Source organism: Xiphophorus hellerii, chromosome 8, assembly GCF_003331165.1.
Source record: "Xiphophorus hellerii strain 12219 chromosome 8, Xiphophorus_hellerii-4.1, whole genome shotgun sequence".
NCBI classification, from domain to species: domain Eukaryota; kingdom Metazoa; phylum Chordata; class Actinopteri; order Cyprinodontiformes; family Poeciliidae; genus Xiphophorus; species Xiphophorus hellerii.
Genome location: NC_045679.1, coordinates 15,037,419 through 15,056,774, shown reverse-complemented (window position 1 = coordinate 15,056,774; position 19,356 = coordinate 15,037,419). Strand labels below are relative to the sequence as shown.

General features: G+C 38.6%; 2 protein-coding genes and 1 long non-coding RNA gene across 3 annotated transcripts; 1 reads left to right on the top strand and 2 right to left on the bottom strand.

Moving 5' to 3' along the window:
* The first annotated feature begins 204 nt into the window (after positions 1-204).
* LOC116724819 (uncharacterized) lies at positions 205-1,217 on the top strand. The gene is made up of 2 exons (XR_004340281.1): positions 205-713; positions 817-1,217. It is a non-coding gene; the product is annotated as an uncharacterized LOC116724819 (long non-coding RNA).
* A 1,590-nt stretch (positions 1,218-2,807) lies between these two features.
* taok3b (TAO kinase 3b) lies at positions 2,808-14,770 on the bottom strand. Its single transcript, XM_032570653.1, has 8 exons — positions 13,998-14,770; positions 10,664-10,900; positions 10,415-10,543; positions 10,118-10,321; positions 9,209-9,448; positions 8,910-9,122; positions 8,584-8,766; positions 2,808-5,307 (listed from the first exon to the last, which is right to left on the bottom strand). The coding sequence occupies exons 2-8, from the start codon at positions 10,847-10,849 to the stop codon at positions 5,146-5,148; spliced, it is 1,317 nt and encodes a 438-aa protein (XP_032426544.1). The 5' UTR covers positions 10,850-10,900; positions 13,998-14,770; the 3' UTR covers positions 2,808-5,145.
* Positions 14,771-16,395: 1,625 nt separating this feature from the next.
* LOC116723858 (heat shock protein beta-1-like) lies at positions 16,396-18,049 on the bottom strand. The gene is made up of 3 exons (XM_032569038.1): positions 17,458-18,049; positions 17,282-17,345; positions 16,396-16,878 (listed from the first exon to the last, which is right to left on the bottom strand). Exons 1-3 carry the CDS (start codon positions 17,834-17,836, stop codon positions 16,722-16,724), a joined length of 600 nt encoding a protein of 199 aa, XP_032424929.1. The 5' UTR covers positions 17,837-18,049; the 3' UTR covers positions 16,396-16,721.
* Between the last annotated feature and the right edge of the window lie 1,307 nt (positions 18,050-19,356).

Below are 19,356 nucleotides of genomic sequence, written 5' to 3'. Positions count from 1 at the left end.
TTGCAAAATTGTTCCTACCCCTAGAGATTTTTTTTTACCTTTTTTACCTTTTAGATACCTGATTTCATTTTATTTCAATACACTTTTGTTTTCATAAACCAACATAAAGTAGCACATAGCTGTGAAGTAAAAGAAAAATGATACATGCTTTATAAAAATTTCTTTTAGAGATACCAGCATAAAACTCATGGCATGTATTTGTATTCAACCCTCAGTCAATCCTTAAAAGAATAAAGGAATAAATCTATGAAATTGACTGAAATGTTAGGCAGTTTGTCTTCTCAGTCCGTCTGCTTGGTCAGGACAAACGAAGAGTTTCTGTGAACATCCATATTCAAGCTTTGCCACAGATTCTTCATTGCATTTATTGTTTTTGTTTCGACTGCATGTTTAGTATCGTCGTCCTGTTGTGGTGAGCATCAGCGCCAGGCTTAAACCTTCTCTGACTAATGCTCTCCTCGTCCTTCATGTTAGTTTAGGTGGACGGCCATGTCTTGGTAGGTTTGTTAAAAGCTTAGGATAGTTTAAAAACAAATCTCACTGTCAGGGTTCCTGTGTGCATGTGTGAGTGCGAGTAACACATCTCTTCCTGCGAGGATCTTGGTGGAGAGCCTGGGCAGCCTTCACAGGTGGAGCTCATCTGCCTCATCAGAGTGCTGGGGATAAAGGAGCAGCAGAGCCTTCACTCAGTGCTGGATGATTAACTTCTACTGGTAGTCACTCTGGCCACCTCTTGTTGTCAGGCTATTTTAAGCTTTTTGATCAGTCTCTTGAGTACCTACCTGAAGCTCATAGTTTCTGTGTTTGCTCCCTTAGGATTTGTCACTGCATCTTTCTAGAGGAATCAGTTCAACCATTTTCTCCTCCTGTGGAACCCACCAGTAAGGACCTGCCTGCCTGCTCCACTGTTCACCCCATCTCCACTCCTCTCATCAGACCTCTGGTTCTCGGTCACCACCTACCTCGCACTCGCCTCAGGAAGCGCCATCACCACTCCACACAGGACCCCTGGGCACCTCTCTCCCACGCTTCATTAAACCCATTCGAAAGTAAGCTTTATCTACTTCATCTGATCAACTCATTACAGACCACCAATAACCCCAACTCTCGTTCCAGGCGCCATGGATTGCGTGACACTAACCGCTCCCAGAAACGTCAAGGAAACCTGTCAATTGTTTGTTCCTTTGAAAGAAAATAAAACCTATTCATTACTTGGACTTGTTGATTCTGCATGTGGGTCAGAAGGTTAAATCCGAACATGTCACTCGCAGGACAACTGTATTAACCTCAGAATAAACTAGTCTAATTACCAACGAGTAATTCCTGAGAGTAAATTGTGGATTTTATTTAAGGTTAACAGTGAAAAGGAGTTTAAACTAGGTACCTTTTTCCCTCCACTTCACAGATTTGAAGTGGATATTGGTTTCCAAAGCTTGCTTATTTATTTAAGTCACAGGGGTGTCAAACTCCAGTCCTCGAGGGCCGCTGTCCTGCAACTTTTAGATGTGCCTCTGCTGCACCACACCTGAATAGAATAATTAGGTCATTAAGGCTCTGGAGAACTGATCTACACAAGGAGGAGGTAATTAAGCCATTTCAATCCAGCGCTTTTGTACCTGTGGCACATCTAAAAACTGCAGGACAGCGGCCCTCAAGGACTGGAGTTTGAGACCCCATGCACTTTAAAAAATGTATTTGAGCTGTAGTTCATTTTATGGATTTATATTAATCTCATTTAATTCTTTTGGTCTAGTGATGACAACTTGCTGTGGTGGTGAAGGGGTAGATAACAACCCACATAAGGAAGCCTTAGTCCTCGACACAGACGTCACAGGTTTGATTCCCGGCCTGATGATCTTAGCTGCATGTCTTCCCCCACTTTCCTGTCCAACTACTCTCAAAGGTCGTCTGAGTCCAAAAACACTTTTAAAAAGAAAGATCCTTTATTAGTTTATGTCTTTCTTTAATAATAAATAAACTAAATGATTTGAGTAAGACTGACTTAAATTTGTCAAGTTAAACCAACTCAATAAATTAAGTTGGATAAACTTAATTGAATTACTTGAAACAATTCAAGTAAGTTGGTTAGTGTGTGTGCATGGGGGTAGGGGTGTGTGTGTGTGTGTGTGTGCATCATGTAGCCCAGCTCCCCTTTGCAACGACTGCAGTGAAAGTGAAACAGCTTGTTGTGATCTGACATGACCTCCATGACTTTTGAAAGCATTTTCAGCACAGGAAGGCATGCTTTAGTTGCCAAACCACCGACTACCTGAGAATAGGCAGGGAAACTCGATGCACCACAACCGTGTCAACACCACTTCAGGTAAAGTCTCACCGCTCTTCATGCCATCCCACGGGGCTTTCCAGTTGCCCCAGGGTTATAAAAGTGGGGTGGTGGTGCTGAGGTGGGCGACTGCTGCAGATGTCTGTCTCAGAGGCTGGCAGTTCAAAGAAACTATAGTAAAATTCCTGCCACTGTGTCAAAAGAAACTCTTATTTGGCATTTGAATGCAGCAACATCTCACTGACATGAAAGTAAGCCTCTGCAGGTCAAGTTCTCTCTCACCTCTTGTTCCCATTTTTATGTTTCTGATTATTTTGGCTATTTCTGACCCGCATTTACTGTATGCTTGTTAAATATAGAAAACAGCAAACGAATCAATGTAGGTCATGGCGGTCATTTCCCACCAAACAAAAGAAAACTTGTGAAGTTTCACACCACATAAAAGAGACATTGCTAAGAAATTAAACCACACACACCAAGGATTTCTCTGTGTCAAGAAGCAGGATGTTGAGTGTCAAGACGATTTTTGTTTTCAACAAAATCTCTTTTATTTTGTCTTCGAACTGCACAGGAAATGGTGAATAAAATTCTTTAGGAAAGCCCCCTTTATTCTAACTAAATACATCTTTCTAATAACCTAAAATGTACACAAATTGTAAGGTCTGTTGTTCTGAAGCTCTCAGGCAAACATACTCGAGCACCTCAAAAGCACTTTTTCTCTATGAAACCATTTGTCCACAAAGCTTCAGCTGATACACGACCAGACGACAAAGAAAGGCTTTACTGCATATGAGACACAGCTTCATTAAATTTCAGAAAGTTCATGAAAAATCGAGCTTCGCCGTTCCAACTTCAGAACTCAGTCGAGTTGGACGAGAGCAGTCAGGTTCTATTGCCACCAGAAACTTGAGTGTTATTAGATTCCTCCTGTTGAAATACTTTGTGAATTTTGGGGACATCTTCCAGCTTTCCAGCCCCCCTTGTGAGGAACTAATACAAGCTTCTGCTGTGGAGAGAAAGAAAACTCAAAAGACACTGTTGAACAGAAAAGTGTTGCATTCAAGATCAACACTTTTGACCATGTTTAAAAAGTGACCCATGATGAAGTAGCATTTTTTTTTTTTTCTTCATACATATAGTTCATTATTTGAGAAATTCACTGCATTGGGGCTTCAAATAGGTCACGAGTCTTTGAAAAACCTGTTATGTTTTTACTCAGAGGGGGTTGCAAAATGCTTACGAACAGTTTGTGAAACTCAATCGTTCTCCGAAAAAACAAGAGAAACTAAAAAAAATAAAATAAAATAAAGACAACAAGGCTAAAGGTGACATTAGAAATTAAGCACCGAAAATTATCTTTCCATTCACCATGAATGGAACAATTGTGCAACCTGTTCAATGACTATAATGAACATGGTGGAAAATATTGAACTCCTCAGACGCGAATCGTTTGAATGCAGTCCAGCCCCGCATTGTCTGCAGAGTCTCTGATCTCTAAAAGATCATCACAGGGAAAATAACAAGAAGTCTGTGGTTCCATTCACCAGCATTTATACAATCTGAAAGTCTAATGGTCTGACTTAGCAATATACTGAACTATTGTGTGACCATTTCTTGACGTTATAAAAAAAGAAGCAAAATCTTTATCGTTAACCTCTGTTATCAGTAATAGACCAGTGTCTCTGTATATTCTAGCTATGTTTTCATGTACAAATATTCATATCAAAAATTATACAGCACAGATCTCACCATTTTTCCTTTACAAGATTAGTGAACAATTAAATGATTCACAAGTTTAGACAAACCCAACAAAAAAAAAGACAAAAAAGAAAAAGAAAAAGTGCCGTCATAAGTAATTTAAAATGTTGATATTACAAACACCTAACGCAAACCTGCTTCAGGCACAACTCAAATAAAGGCATTTGTGAAAAAAAACAACATCATATCAAATATGGCGCTTATGTCTAGTATTGATAGGCTTAAAAGAAAAATAAAAAAACAAGAAAAAAAACATATGCTATGACCAGTTATTTACAAACAGCTAAAATCTCTGACAGATTCATGCTTCACTTCACAACCTGAATTTGTCCTTAAAGTGCATGCAATAATAAGCAGTTTGAGCGAGTGGGATCTTGAGTTGTGAGAGGATTAAACGGGTCGATTGAGTTGATGCCAATTGATTCTACATACTGATAAATAAAATCTGGTAGAAAAGTAAGGGAACACAGTATACTGAGTAAGCATATGTTGGATATGTGACCAGTAGGAGAAAGGAATCCTGTAAAAAAAAAAAAATAAATAAGAGAAAACCCCTAGTGACCCCCCGTACAGTAATATTCACATTCAAAGATTTAAATTAAATAAATACAGCAAAAATCAAATAATGATAAAAAAGAAATAAAAGCAGCTTAACACCACGGGGGAGTCCGTAGTTCACATTCCACAATGTCCCTCCATGTAACACACACATTAAGCATCATGAACATGATGGGTTTCTAATTGAACATATCAAAGTGCCCATTTTACTAAAATTTCCTGATTTATTCAATTCATACCAAAGAAGAGGAGATGGCATGGAGGAAAGAGTCTGTTTTCTGAACACATTGAGTTACACTAAGTTTGCTCGTTAGCGGACGTGTTTAAGGATTCTTCTGTTTTGCTTTCTCCCTCCGAATGTCACAGCAAAAGCAAAACATCCTCTTGTTCGACGATGCAATATCTGAAGTGTGAGAGAGAGAGAGAAAGAGAAGAAGAGTAGCGGAGAAAGTTATCCAGTTTTGTCATCGTGGATGCAGAAAAACGGCCGAGTGGATATGAGAAGGGCACCAATATGTTGTCCTTTAAAAAGATAAGATCCGTTTTCATCTGTTGTCTTCTTTGGGGAAGTCCAGAGATCCAAGGCTTCCAAAACCGAGGCTCCGACTCTCCGAGTCAAAAGCGCAGAGTTCTCTGTCCTGGCGCTCCAACAGGTGCTTGATCCTTTCAGTTCGCTCTTTCTGAAGGGCAGCCAGTTCCTCTTCAATCTGTAATCAGCACAACAGATGCAGATGGAATTGAAAATATTCATGCTCCTGGCAGATTAAGAGTTAAAATCATCTTTTATTTCATTGAAAAGTCTGTTTCTGATTGAAAATGAGACGGAAATCTATCAGAAAAGGGGTACTAATTTTGAAATAAATCATTTCTCTTTTTATTTTCATAGCATATCTCAATCTAATTCATGAAAGACATATTTCATGGCAATGCAGCAATCAAGTTCTTCTCACGATTCCAAATCACTTTTTTATATATATTTCTATTACTATTTTGACAACTTATCTTTGGTGATGAGCTCCAAGTGTTGAAAGTTGGAAGGCCTCCTTGCTATCAATCTCTAGTTCTTTTTAATTCAAGTCCAGAGTGGCTAAACCCCTCCAAAATTTTATTATATATTCAATCAGAAGAAACTAAATGAACTAAAAGATTACTTTAGCCCAAAATCTGGGGATTAAATTTGGTGAGTTTAAAAGACACAATGATGTTAAACTATTTTCTTGACAAAAACACCATTCTCATGAGGCACAATACACTATAGTGAGCATGTATGCTACAAAATTATTAATATTGCTCTGTGAAAGTAAACACAAGTTGTGAGGATGAATTTCACCTTACCTACTAAAAACAGTAATTGGAAAGTTAATGTTAGCTATTTTGATGACAGCTGTTGAAGAAATTTGAGTAGTGATGTCTGTACATACAGAGTAACAAAGCTGAAGAGGACCAGAAGGCATGCTTTGTCTACATGCTAACTAGCCTGGCCACGGAGTGCTTTTAAAACTCGGGGTAGGGTGTTGGCTTGTTAGGTTTCTAAATACTGATTAGCAAATCCTGAATTGACAGCACTTTATATTGAAGAATGGTTTTATAAATATGTCCTGCTGACAGTTTCACACCATTTCTCCCCACATTGTTCAACTAAACACAATTTCCATTAATAAAAACAAAACATTGGAACAAACAATAAGTTCCTGAATCTGGAAATCCTTACCACCAGAGTCTTAAAGCAGGTAATTATTGCAGCAATGGAGAGCTGTGCACACTATCCTGCACAGTGCCAACCCATGGTCTCTCTTCTGTCTGAAACCACAAGCCTGTCTGATACCTGAAACGATCTTAATTCTCACTAAAAATTATATAAACAGATGTTATATTGCATGAAAACTACTTTTTTCTTTCTTACAAGGTAACTCTGGCTTGAATAGCAAATAACATAAAAAAAAACTGGTCACACAACCAAGTGTGAATTAATTTCAATTAATCACCACATTTTTGATTGTTGTTACATCTCAAGAAAGAAGACTTTCTAAAATATCAATAAAATATAATAAAAGGGCAGTTTATACATTTCACAATTAATATGGGTAACACTTTATTTGACGGGTTGTGAATAAGACTGTTATGATACCGTCATAAACATGACATAACACCTGACATGAACATGAGTAAGTCTTCATGAATATTTATGACTGCTGTCATAAAGTGTCATTCGGTAAATCATGACACTTTTAATACAAAGTTGACATTATTCAAAATGTCTTTGTTATGACAACTTGTCATTAACCAAGAAATCATGATCTGACATAAATTTGTCATAAAGTATTACTGATTAAACCTTAGCTTTATGTTACTAAAGCTAAAGTTTAATCAGTAATACTTTATGACACCAGTCATAAATATTCATGAAGACTTACTCATGTTCATGTCAGGTGTTATGTCATGTTTATGACGGTATCATGACAGTCTTATTCACAATCCGTCAAATAAAGTGTTACCTTAATATGTCATAGAAGCCAGACACTGTGTTTTGTCTCGACAGACATGTCTTTGAATCAGTTTGCAAATTGCTTGAGACTTTCCAAATACCTAACAGCTAGGCTGACACAGCAACTTTTTAAATTTATGGTCACATTGAATATTTTTTCTTATGACTCCCCCTTGACTTTCTTTTGGGTGGTTCCTGTTTCCTAGATCCAATTCTATTAACGTATTAAACTGTGTCATTAATTATTCGGATGTTTTAAAAGCTATGTTTTTTCTAACAGTTGTAAACCTGAAGAAATGATCTTCTTTATAACTTAACTGTGGAAAAAGTATTGCTCATTCCTTTTTTTTAATGCCTGCAAACCTCAGTGGCATTTTATGCAGAGCTAAGGTCCAATAAGGAGGCTAAGGTTACAATGAGGATGTGTGTGAGTTGGTAACAGGGTGAAGAGGGATCGGCATTGTGTTCAAGGACAGGCAACATCACCTCATTGTTTTGTTCTTATGTGAAATACATTTAGCAATAACAAAACTAAATGCAATCAAAAATCTTACAATCAATCTGTGCAATGCAATCAATCTGTTCTTACTTTTTTTTTTTTTTTGCCAGTTTGTTGATTCTTGCGTTGTGTGTGAATTGTGAGAGTTATTTTTTGTTTTTGGGCATGTGCACCGACTGATGGCACCCTTTGAATTTCGTTGTCCTTGTGACAATGACAATAAAGATTTATCTTATCTTATCTTATCTTACATGTTCGTTGTGTAATAAATAACGAAAAAGTTTTGTCAATGAAGTTGAGAGTTAATATCAAAACTTGTTTTTATTCTTTGTCTGCTTATCTTTAAAGCAGACAAAGAATAATTTTCCCAGCGAATAAAACTGAAACATCAACAAGCTAACAAGCTAAAGAGCGAAGTTTAGCTGAGCATATTTTTAAACTGCTCAGTTTAAAAATATTGTAATTTTTAAACTGAGCAGTAATTTTACATCCATGCAAACTCAAATGTAATATTTAAAACTTGAATACATAAAATCAGTTATTTAACAATATGAGGTGTTGTTTAATTTATTTTTAACATTGTATTTTCATACATTTATGCTAGGGTTGCCCAAGTCTAGTTTTCCAGACCTATCACTCTGCAACTTTAGATGCGTTCCTTCTCTAACACACCTGGATCATTGACTCATTCATAGGTTTCTACAGAACTGAGTTACTGCTAATGAGGGAAGTCAACTTTTTGTCTGGGGTATGTTTTAGCAGGGACGCATCTAAAAGTTGCAGTCTGGAGGGCTGCACTTGGGCATTCCTGATTTATACCGTCAATGTGGCCCATTGAGGATGGCCAATATGCTGAAGTGGCCCTTGGTGAAATTGAGTTTGACACCCCTGGATTAGAGTATCTGAATAATAAAGTTATTAATCAGATAATATATGCTCCACTGATAATGTAGTATCAGCAGCTATCGTCTCGTGAAGTATTTTATGCTCTGATTTTACCTTCTGTTCAAGGTGTGCTCTCCGAATGGAAACCTTCTGCTCAAGTTTCTGGAGCTCTCGCTCGTGTTGGGTCTCCATTTGGGACTTGGTTTTTTTCTGGTAGGCGTCCAGGAGCTCCATCTCTTGCTTCAGCTGCTGTTTCAGAGCTTGGATCTCACCTTCCTGCTCTGCTTCTAGTCGCATCTGGAAAATTAAACGATTGGGGGGAAAAAAGTGAGAAACGGGAAATGTTGGTGTCCACGTTATGTATTGTCAAGATTCTGCTATCAAACAACTATCCAAAAGATGAAGAATAATGATGCTTTTGAAATGACAATACGACGTACCGCTTGTGAGGCCATCAAATCGTTGATGCTCTGTTCGTACTGCTCAGCCAGTATAGCCAGTTTCCGAGTCTGCTCCTCCTTCAGGTTCTTCAGGATAGTTTTGTGGTCGCCTTTGTTAGACACTTCCAGCTGATGGTTCCTAAGAGCCTTGTACTGCTTGTTCTGCACCTTGCAAGTATCCTGAAACTGTTTTTTGATCTGCATCTCCAGGGTCTGTGAAAAGGTAAGGAAGACATAAATCCCAATTAGCAATGAAGTTTAAATAAACAATAAAGAACTAAGCAGGATTTCTCCAACACCTTGAGGTTTCTGGGCTGCTGCCGCTGCTCCAGAGTGTGTTTTCTGTGCAGTTCTGTCTGTCGTCGGCTGTTGTACTCCTCCTGGTTTTCCAGCTCGGTCTGGTGCTGCAGCCTCAGGAGCTCCACACGCAGCTTCTGCAGCATCTGTAGCTGCCGGTACTCCAGGTCCTGGGTGGACTCATCCTGCCGGATCATCATGGCATGTTCCATCTCCTTCTGTGTCCTCTTTTTGTTCAGCTCCTGCAACACGATGTTTCAGAGCAGTTTTGCATTTTTTATGTCTTATGTACTTATTTATTCATGTATTTATTCCCAACATTACATTTTATAGCCATTAGTTTTCAGTCTGACAAGCCCCATTGACAAGATGACAAAATTTGACATCTGAAACATAAATTGTATGTTTTTGCTTCTTACACTTTTGTGTTTTTAATCTATGCTGGTGATGTGCTATTTTACGCCAAGCCAAACTAAATGCACAAGGTTTTCATGACAAACCGTTCTTTCCTCCTGAATCTCACAAAAGATACATGGTGAATATTTGATGATTTTAACAAAAAGAATTGAGAGCAGAAATTTATTGCAGGAATTTTTTAGCAGGTTTACCAAGATAGCTATCTGTTTTTAAGGTTTTTAAAGGAAATAAAGAATTTTCCCAGACACTTTAAAGTAGTCATAATACTCAAGTTGCAAAGAATAACATGTGAAAGGTAACAGAGAAATCTTATCTTGTGTACCACATTAAAATGAATGCAAAAGTTAAACAAATTACCAAGAAACAGCTTCATGTGATTATTTCTTGGAATTTTGTCACAATTTCTCAGAAAACAGAAGATATTTCCCCTAAACCGGCGGCAGCCTTCACAGCCTGAATGCTGAGTGATGCTCAATGACAGAAAATCCCATTACCTCTCTTAGCTGCTCCTGTTCAAACTCGTGCCGCCTGATCAGACTCCTGCGTTTGAGGGCCCGGCAGCTGCGGTCATAGACCAGCCTCTGCTGGGCCAGCAGGTGAGCTTCCTCCTCAGCCTGGGAGTGCTGCATTGTTTCTTTGTACCTGGACAGTCGTTCCTGTTTCTCTTCCTTGGTTGCACAAGTATCCTCACTCATCTCCTGCAACAAAGCACAAACAGGATCGAAGGTTGGAGATGCTGAAGATGTCTTCAGCAGAATTCACGCACGAACGTATCTGCTGGTGATAGTTACATCCTTGATCTTGTCTTTGCAAAGCCTGTATTCCTTCTTCTGGCTCTCCAAGAAACCAGTCAGCTCTTTCTTTTGCTGAGCAACAATCTGTTGCTGTATTCTCCTCTCCTCTGCTGCAACTGATTTCATCTGTGAACAGACAGTGAAATAATCACTCCATCCTGAACATGCTCACGTTTCTATAGACACAAATGAGACTTAAATCCCTCCTTAGTCTCCTGCTCATTCATAACTAGCTGCTGTTTATACCTCTTTATCCGTTTGAGCAACGTGGCGTTTGGCCAGCCGTTCCAGTTCAATGTAAGTGTTGTTCGCATGAGTTTCTAATTCCTTCTGCAGCCTGAGCATGTGCTCATCCATCTCGGCCTTTAGCCTGTTCTCCAGGGCGATCAGCTGCTTCTGGTGCTGTCGCCGCATGCGCTTATACCCAGACATCTGCTCCCGCAGCTCAAAGTCCTGCTCATGCTCCTGGATCTACTTGATGCCCTGGACAGGAGAACGCAGGAAGGGAAAGAAGCTGAGCAGGCGAAAGCAAAGGCAAAATAAAAACTTTCAAACATTGCCGTCACATTCACCTAACAAAATAAAGAGAAGTGAACCATAAAGTAGTTGCATAAGTGTGTAAAACCTTAAACTAATACTCTCTGGAAGCTTTGATTCAACCTCAGCTTTCAGTCTTATTTAATCAATCAATCAATCAAATTTTATTGGTATAGCACATTTCAGCAGCAAGGCATTTCAAAGTGCTTTACATCATTACAAACACAGAAACACAATGCAACATAGAATCAAAAACAAAGCATTAAGTCAAGTTCCATCAATAAATTTGTAATTGATTACATTTCAAATACAATTCTAAACAGGTGGGTTTTTAGTTGAGATTTAAAAGAAGTCAGTGTTTCAGCTGACTTTAATGGGTTTTAATCATCATTTTAACCAGCATTGCCCACTCTAGCTGCAAGATTATGAGGAATTCTCTTCCTTATGTGGTTCCATATATTTTCTGTCAAATTTAGCTCTGATCTCTGGCTACATCACTCAAAAACATTCCTTTCTCGGCCTCCATGTCTAGTTTCCCTTTTGTTTTTTCATCAGCTTAAAGAGAATGTCCAGTTTTTGCAATGTTTTATCTGACCAGTTGTACAGGACACTCTACATTGTGCCATTTCTATCCTTCTCCTGATTGATACAAAATCAGGAGTAAAATTACATAATTCTGATACTTTATAAATAGTTAAAAGATGCAAATAATCTTACTAGGACAGCTGAACTTTTATTTAGGTTAATTTCATTGTAGTTGATATCAGTCGTGACCTAAAGAAGACTCAAAGTTGAAGGTGAATTAAAATCTGCTTCAACAAAGTATCAGTTTAAAGTTTTGCACACTTGTGCACACAGGTTACTTTAGGTTATTAGACATTGATGATGTAATTTATAATAATGAAACTGCATGGTCTTTTCAAAAAGTAGATATAGTTTATAATGCTGTTATGTGATTTATAACAGGTGCAAAAGCAAGGACTCACCATTACAAACTTTATGAGCTGCTTAACTGGACATCATTACCACTAGATGAAAATCTTGGTGTTTCGACAAAGAACATGGTTGACGTGGCTTCATTACCCTGACTGAGCAATGTGCAGCGACCTTTTAAAACAGCTTTTGCAGAGTTATACTTTCGATTAAGTCTTTAAGTAAGTGTGTGGGATTTTCTTGAGCCTAGAGCATTTGTCTTGTTGTGATTTTTGTGTTTATTTTTAGTTTTCTCTTTCTGCGTTAAGCTTCTTGGTGTTTGGTTTTGGGGTTGATTATGTTTCTGTTCCTTGTTGTTGCTTAACATGTTTTTGCAATGCCCTATTCTGGTTCCTGCATTCATTGTTGTTTGAAATGTATTTCTGTATCTGTCCATTATATAGAATTACAGTTTCTGCAACTATTCTTGTGATTTTGCATATAGCCCTCTTAGATCAGTATCATTCTTTTTGTACGGCTTTGTAGTTTCTTTGAGTCTCAGTTCTGCCCCTAGTGTTAATTATTCATTTTCTCTTCCTCTCCCAGCTACACCCTGTTAGTAATCAGCCTCTTGTCTACAATCACACTCCCCTGTGTTTAAGTTTCTGGATTTTTTTTATTTTATTTTTATTCTCCTTTTACCATTATTGTTCTCCAGTCCCCACGTGTTTCTCTGACTTTTGTAAGTCTTCTTGCTGTCTCATTATTAAAATTCTCATTGTGCCACAGTCGGTCTCTGTACTTGGGCCTTTTTCAAACCTCACTAATCGTGGGATTCAGTCAGTGTGTTTACATCTTCTTACAGCTTTTCTGCTTATTGTCACAGAGTTACATCCACACAACTGAAAGTAAAATGGTTATGTTCAAAAATTTAAGTGTAAAAAAAGGAATCTGAAAAGTGTGGCTCAGTCCCCTTTACCCTTCCGCTCCCAAATAATGTCCAGTTCAACCTATGACCTTCTGAATGCCCTATAGACAGGATCATCCTGTGTGTAATTTAACCCTCATAAATAAAGCTGTTCTGTGAAGGCCTCGGTTTTGTTAGAGAAGATTAGTGAACAAACTGCATCATAAAGACAAGGGAGCACATCATACAGATCAGGGGTAGCAGTGTTGAGTAGTTTAAAGCAGAAGTAGATAACAAAACTATATCCCATCTAAAGGCGTGCTGTTCAGTTCTTCGTCCAACAATAGGAACAACAACTAGCACAACTGCATAAGAAGTCCAGCTTAAAGGGTGGACTTCTTAGAAACAAAGCAAACATATGAAACAATAACCCTGAACAGACCACCCCCACAGTGACATGGTGGTGGCAGCATCATGGTGTGGGGAAATGTTCTTTGGCAGGAACAGGGAAGTTGGTCAGAACTAATGAGAACATTAAAGGAGCAAAATCCACGTTGATCTTGGTGGAAAACAACTCTGAACCATCAAGCAGAGCTATATAAATCAAATTGAGGAATGGTGGGAGTTCTTCTAAAATTGACCGTCAAAAAATAAAAATAAAAAAATCCTTAAAAATCTCAGCTTATAGTCATATAAAGCTCGGCACATCAGAGCTTTTTTGAGGGGTGGGGGGGAAGTTAAATTTTCCCTCCGTTTCACAATGACGTGCCACTTTGTGCGGGTAAATCACATCAAAGCCCATAAAAAGTGTCAGCTCTGTTGATCAGGATCAAATTTTGTTGCAGTATTTTCTCTTTAATGCCAGGTTTGACGAAAAGCTAGCACAATGAACAAAAAATATTTGACAAAAGGCTGATCAAGACACCTCTCTCCAATCAGAATAATAGGAATATCTTTAATGACACCTTTCACATTTTATAATAAAAACCAAGACGGCTGGAACTGAAGGCATCTGGCTGACATTTGTCCTTACAAACGCAATCCACACACATAAAAGCGCAGGCAGAGTGGAAACTAAAGATGGGGGGGGGAATGACATCCATTAACTGGATCTGGTTGCCATGACTACAGCTGTACAGCTGAGAACACAGACACTTGCGCGCGCCCGTGCACGCGCGCGCGCGTATTTTCATGCAAACGGCGGAACTCGGGCGCGCAGCGTACCAAAGGTGCTGATTTGATGGTGGTGATGTGTTCACAGATCTGGCAGTCGAGAGACCGACTCTGGTTAGATGTAGGCCGCAGCTCTGGCCTGGCGTCCCTGTGCACGGCCTCATCCCTCACGCAAGCATGGTCCTGCAGGGGGGAGGAAAAGGAGGAGATAGTGGGGCTGGGTGCTTCCCAGGCCCTCCGCGCTCGTTTTTCCCGCTGGAGCTGCTGTCAGTGCCGAATCTCCCCGAAAGCAGCACGCATCCAGCGTTAAATGCATCCTTTCCCCTGCTTGCTCCCCGGCTACTGCGTGCAAGTCCTTCCTATGAGAGAAAAGGGCATTGCCAAACCAATTGCAGGCAACACCGAAAGGAGCAGCCTCTGGATGTAGTCGTTCGCTCTCTGGCGTCCTCCTCTTGGAAAACAGGAGGAATTAAACGGCTCCGCTGGATGAAGGCGAATTATACAAAGCCTACCATGGATAATCAGAAAGATACCTCAGTAATGTGTCTTCCTGACTCTCTTCTTTTCCGTTTCAAAATGCAGGAGATATTTGGGAGAAAAAATGGTTTCCCTGTCTTCCTGTGATCGAATGTGGTACCATGTTGAAAAACACTTGATTCTGATAAGGCACATCCAAACATGATTTTTCCACGAATGTGTCGTTCAATGATCCGCTTGTACTCCACTCGAATTTCTGCCCTACATTTACAGCGCACTTGGTCATGGTAGGTGGTTCTGGTGCCTTCTATTCATCTCTTTCCTCTGTCCCTTTCCTACACTCCCCCTTCCTTTAAAGAGACACAACAGTAGAGGCACATCTCAACAAGGCTGAGGTAATTTCTAAAGGGATGCAATTTTTCTTTTCTTCCTTTTTTTAACTATCATCTTTTAAGACATCTGTAATATGAGACGAATGATGTTCCATGATGTAAGGGATTTACAATATAAAACATTTTTTTTTACAGCTTACATACCTTTATTATGATGTAACATTGTTTTTCTTAAAGATCAAATTGGATTATATGGAGCTTCAAATGCTGTCTGATTACTGTATTATGAAGAAAAAAATAGAATAAACTAGATCTGACTTCTTACAACATGTCTGAATAATACTGACACAAAACTTTTCTACCTTTGCTTTCATCAATTTGAATGTTACAAACACTGGCAACATAAATGTTTTCACCATGATCATTGTCATTGAAGTTACTCAATTGCTCATAACACAAATTAATAACCAGATCATAAACAGTCCCATAGATTGTGAAGTAATGAGTATTCTAACATCCTGTAACAGTTAGCTGTGCAGCAATGCTAACACTAGCATGTATGTATAAGAGAATAACAAGTGGAATTGAATTTGGCTGTGTTGTTTTAATCTCTGACCTCTGATGTGACGGTGCAACTGCCACTTTTTAAACATTTGTTTCTTCTGCTTCGCTTTATTGACATGCCATTCCTGATGTATGTCGCTATGTCCTTAAGCTACCATAAGGGGGCAGGACAGCCCTCTTACTTTATCTCCTCCTGTCCAGTGACATGTTGAGAGTCTGAATTTACTGTGCAGTAATCAGGCATAATATTATTACCACATAAAGGCGTAAATGTGCACCTTTTTCAGCCAAAACCTTGAGCAGTTGAGGAATGGACTGGACCAGAAACCCAAGGATGCATTGTGATGTCTGGTTTCCAGATGTTGCCAATAGATCCTTTAAGTTCTGCGGTGCATCCTGCATGGATCTTACCATTTTCTTGTACAGCACCTTGCATGGATGATTTACTGACTGTGATCTGAAGTTGCTGCTCTTTTTATCACCTCATGCTTGTGGTGCTTAACAAACCATTCCTGGGCTGTTTTTGTTTTGTAGCAGGGTGCATAACCCTGCTAAAAGAGGCCAGACTGACTGACAATTTGGCCTTTACCAGTCTCAATCAAATGCTTCCACTTTCTCATTATTATGATTGTCTAGCAACTCAGTTCTGAGGGAAAATGTTGACATGCTGCCGATATCTCATCCAATAACATGAGCCATGATGAAGAGATAATCAATGTTATTGACTTTACCTGTAAGTGATCACAATTTTATGACTGATTGGTGTAAATGGTTAGCATTTATGGTAGGAAACCAAAACTAATAATAGTAGAATTATACCGCACATATCAGTTACCACAGATGACTGAAAGCTTGATAACTTCCCTTAGATGGTTGCAAAGGTTGTGTGAAAGCCTTTTAATTTTGTGCTGATCAATGAAATAGTATTTCTAAACAACTTTTAAACAGAAGCCTCCGCTTTTCTTGCTTTTGAACCACTTGGATGTAGTATTCGGTCTGACCACTAGATGTCGGTGTTGACCTATTTGCAAAAACCCCAAAATACAGAAAATGCAAACACACTGAACCACAGTTATAAAAAAAAATCTTTTTTTATTTTATTTAGATGCCAGAAGCGTTTTATTATTACATTTGTAGATTATTTTATATCAAAGTAGCATTTTGATGATTATTCACCCCAAATTTTGCTAAAGAAGTCAGAAAACTAAACTAAATTCTTTTTTTGCTTGAAAGAGGAAAGATTTAGGTTAAGTTCTTCAATTTTAAAAACAAAAATGTTAAAATAGTCTAGATGCTTTTTACGTTACAATATTTAAAACATGCAAACTTAGTAAATAATCATATTAAAAGATTGACGCTGATTGATTTATTTTTTCTTTTATTACACAGCCGAGTCTTTAGCTCACTTCTCTCCATCTTCTGTCTGTTTGATCTGAACTGGAACAACAATCTCACTGTATGTGTTGCTGACAGATGTGCCAGAGACGGGAGCCTCTACAGACAGGACTCCATCAGACAGCGCCGAACTGATGTGCTGCAAATCTGCCCCCTGTGGCAACCTTAAACAGATACAGTTTGTCAGTATATAACAAACAGAAGTGCTTCACATTTGAGGTTGTTTTGTTGAGTGAAACCAAACAAAATGCAGCAATAGTTTGTTTTTTTATGTCTGTTATATACTTTGCATCATCTGAGTCATATCCAAGTAGAGATTTAGATTTCAAATAATTTTTATTCAACCACACAGTTTGTTTCTGAGAGGAAAGTTAATGAAAGAAAGATTTGTTGCATGTTATTGACATATAAAGATATAAAGCCTATTGAGTTGTTGATACTCCTTTCTCGTTTTTGCCTGCTTCTTTAACTTGATTTTTATAGTTCATTTGTCAACAACTGTGTTTCATGAACAGGTCTAATAATCAGTATAATGTGTGAAATGGATTATACTGTCAGACAACTTACTTGTATTTACGACTGAAGCACCTTGAGACCACTCCATGCTTATCCTGCCTCTCTTCATGAGTTCCTTGACAACAAACCAATTTTTCAAAGAATATCAATGTTTAAGAATAATATTTTATTGCAATTTTAGCAAAGATTTATTCAGAAATGTATTTTTAAATAAAGCAATACTTTACCTGATATTTGCAAGTACCCGTCCTTGGTTGTGATTGTTATCTCCTCTGGTGTGAAGTGATTGACATCTAGGGTGATTTTCCAGCAGTTCTGCCCAGTTTGGATCTCTGACACACCACACGTTACCCGTGGTATGTCCTGTTCACCACGGTGACTGGTCAATGGAGGCAGAAGAGGGGACTGAATGTACCCCGGCCAGGTGAAAGAAGCGAGCCTCTTCTTTGCCCAGTCAAGCCAATCGATGTCACCGGGCTCCAGGAAAGGAGGTAGCCCAAAGTCTTGAGCAAAGATGCGGCTTGGCTGGGTCCAGTTCGGGAAGGGTTCCCAGGTCACATCTCTACGGAAGATGGGACGAGGTAAAAGTTTGTTTTGCTCAGCCATGTCCTTGAAGATAACCTCGACAGCTCCTGTAGCTCCAACGCTGACAAAACAATAGAGCAGCTGTAGTTTATTGCTCACATGTGACAACAAGTGAGGAGGAGGTCTGAGGAGGAAAGCTACTCTGAGGTATGCAGTGCTGAACACACACACTTTATATATCTAGCTGACTCAATGTAGCACTTGCACAGCAGAAAGTGTGATGTAAGACATGAGAATGACTTGATATATGATGAGTCTAGGTGATGCTCCTCTGTTGCCCCGGTAGGTGGAACGAACAATGCTAATTATTTGTATTTATAACTCTTGACTCTTGCTGGAAGCAGCAAGAAGCCTGTTTATTCAGCTCTGGCCTCTGCAGTCTTGTCACATACTGGTGCTCTTTGTCCACAGAAACCACTGCAGTCTGTTATGTGAGGGAACAACGGCTCATTTAAAGTCACACAGTAAACAAACAAGTTACTTCCAGTCACTAAACTAAACACTGAGCTAAAAACAACAAAATAAGATTATCTCTGGATAATCTCTTTTAGTCAAGGAAAACCCAAACACATGTTGTGTTCACAGCCCGGACAAAGTGATGGATGAAGGGATTGGTGAATTCAGATGGCAGTGAGGAATTTCACAGTCGCATCTTTGTGGGCGACAAGTTGTTGAAGTTATGAAGTAAGCATCTGCAGGGAAAATCATGCCTTTGGAGAGGGAGGTATTTATTAGTGACTTAATATCTGAAGCTTTCTCAGTTATGCTCAAAGGTTAGGCCAGATAAATGGTGAGTACTTATCTGGTAAACACATTCAGTGAAGCAAAGTGTAGATGAAGTTCAAATCTTTTTAAAATTTATTTTGACCAAACATTTATGTTTGTGTAGTGTACTGTTTTTGATTTAAAGCAGTGTAGTACAGGCTTTCAACACGAGCGAATAAATTGTTAAACATTGAAACTAAATATTCATGTGTAAAAACCATACAAAAATACTTGAATTAAGTTGAGTGAAACATTAATAAACATTCTGATGTGTAAATTTGGCATTTGACAAAATGTAACGCGTCAATGTTCTATGACTTTGTATTTTTGTGAAGTAAAACCCTTTGAAATGCCTTGTTGCTAAAATGTTTTATACAAATAAATTTGACTGATTGATTGTTTGAGTAAACTTGATTGATATGTTACTTTTTGTAGGTTTAAGTAGAATCTTTTGTTTTCTGGCATTTCTTACTGAAAACCTATAGGGGCTGAAGCTCCGTCTTATTTAAAAGTCTTTATGTCGTCATTTTAAACATATTTTTTAAGGGTCTTAAACATATTTTTTAAGGGTTTTGTATTTTCTGCTTAAGAATAAAATTTAAATAAATGGTTAGTTCCTTTTTTAAATAAATAAACTGAGCAGCTTAGGACAGGTCTAATTTTGCCAATAGTGTAAGCAATGAAAGAGGTAAACAGCCCAGTTGTAAACACATCAGCAGCTTAATGGGATTCTGGCTTGAAGTTAGCCATGAGAAAAGGTGCAAAATGCAAAGAAA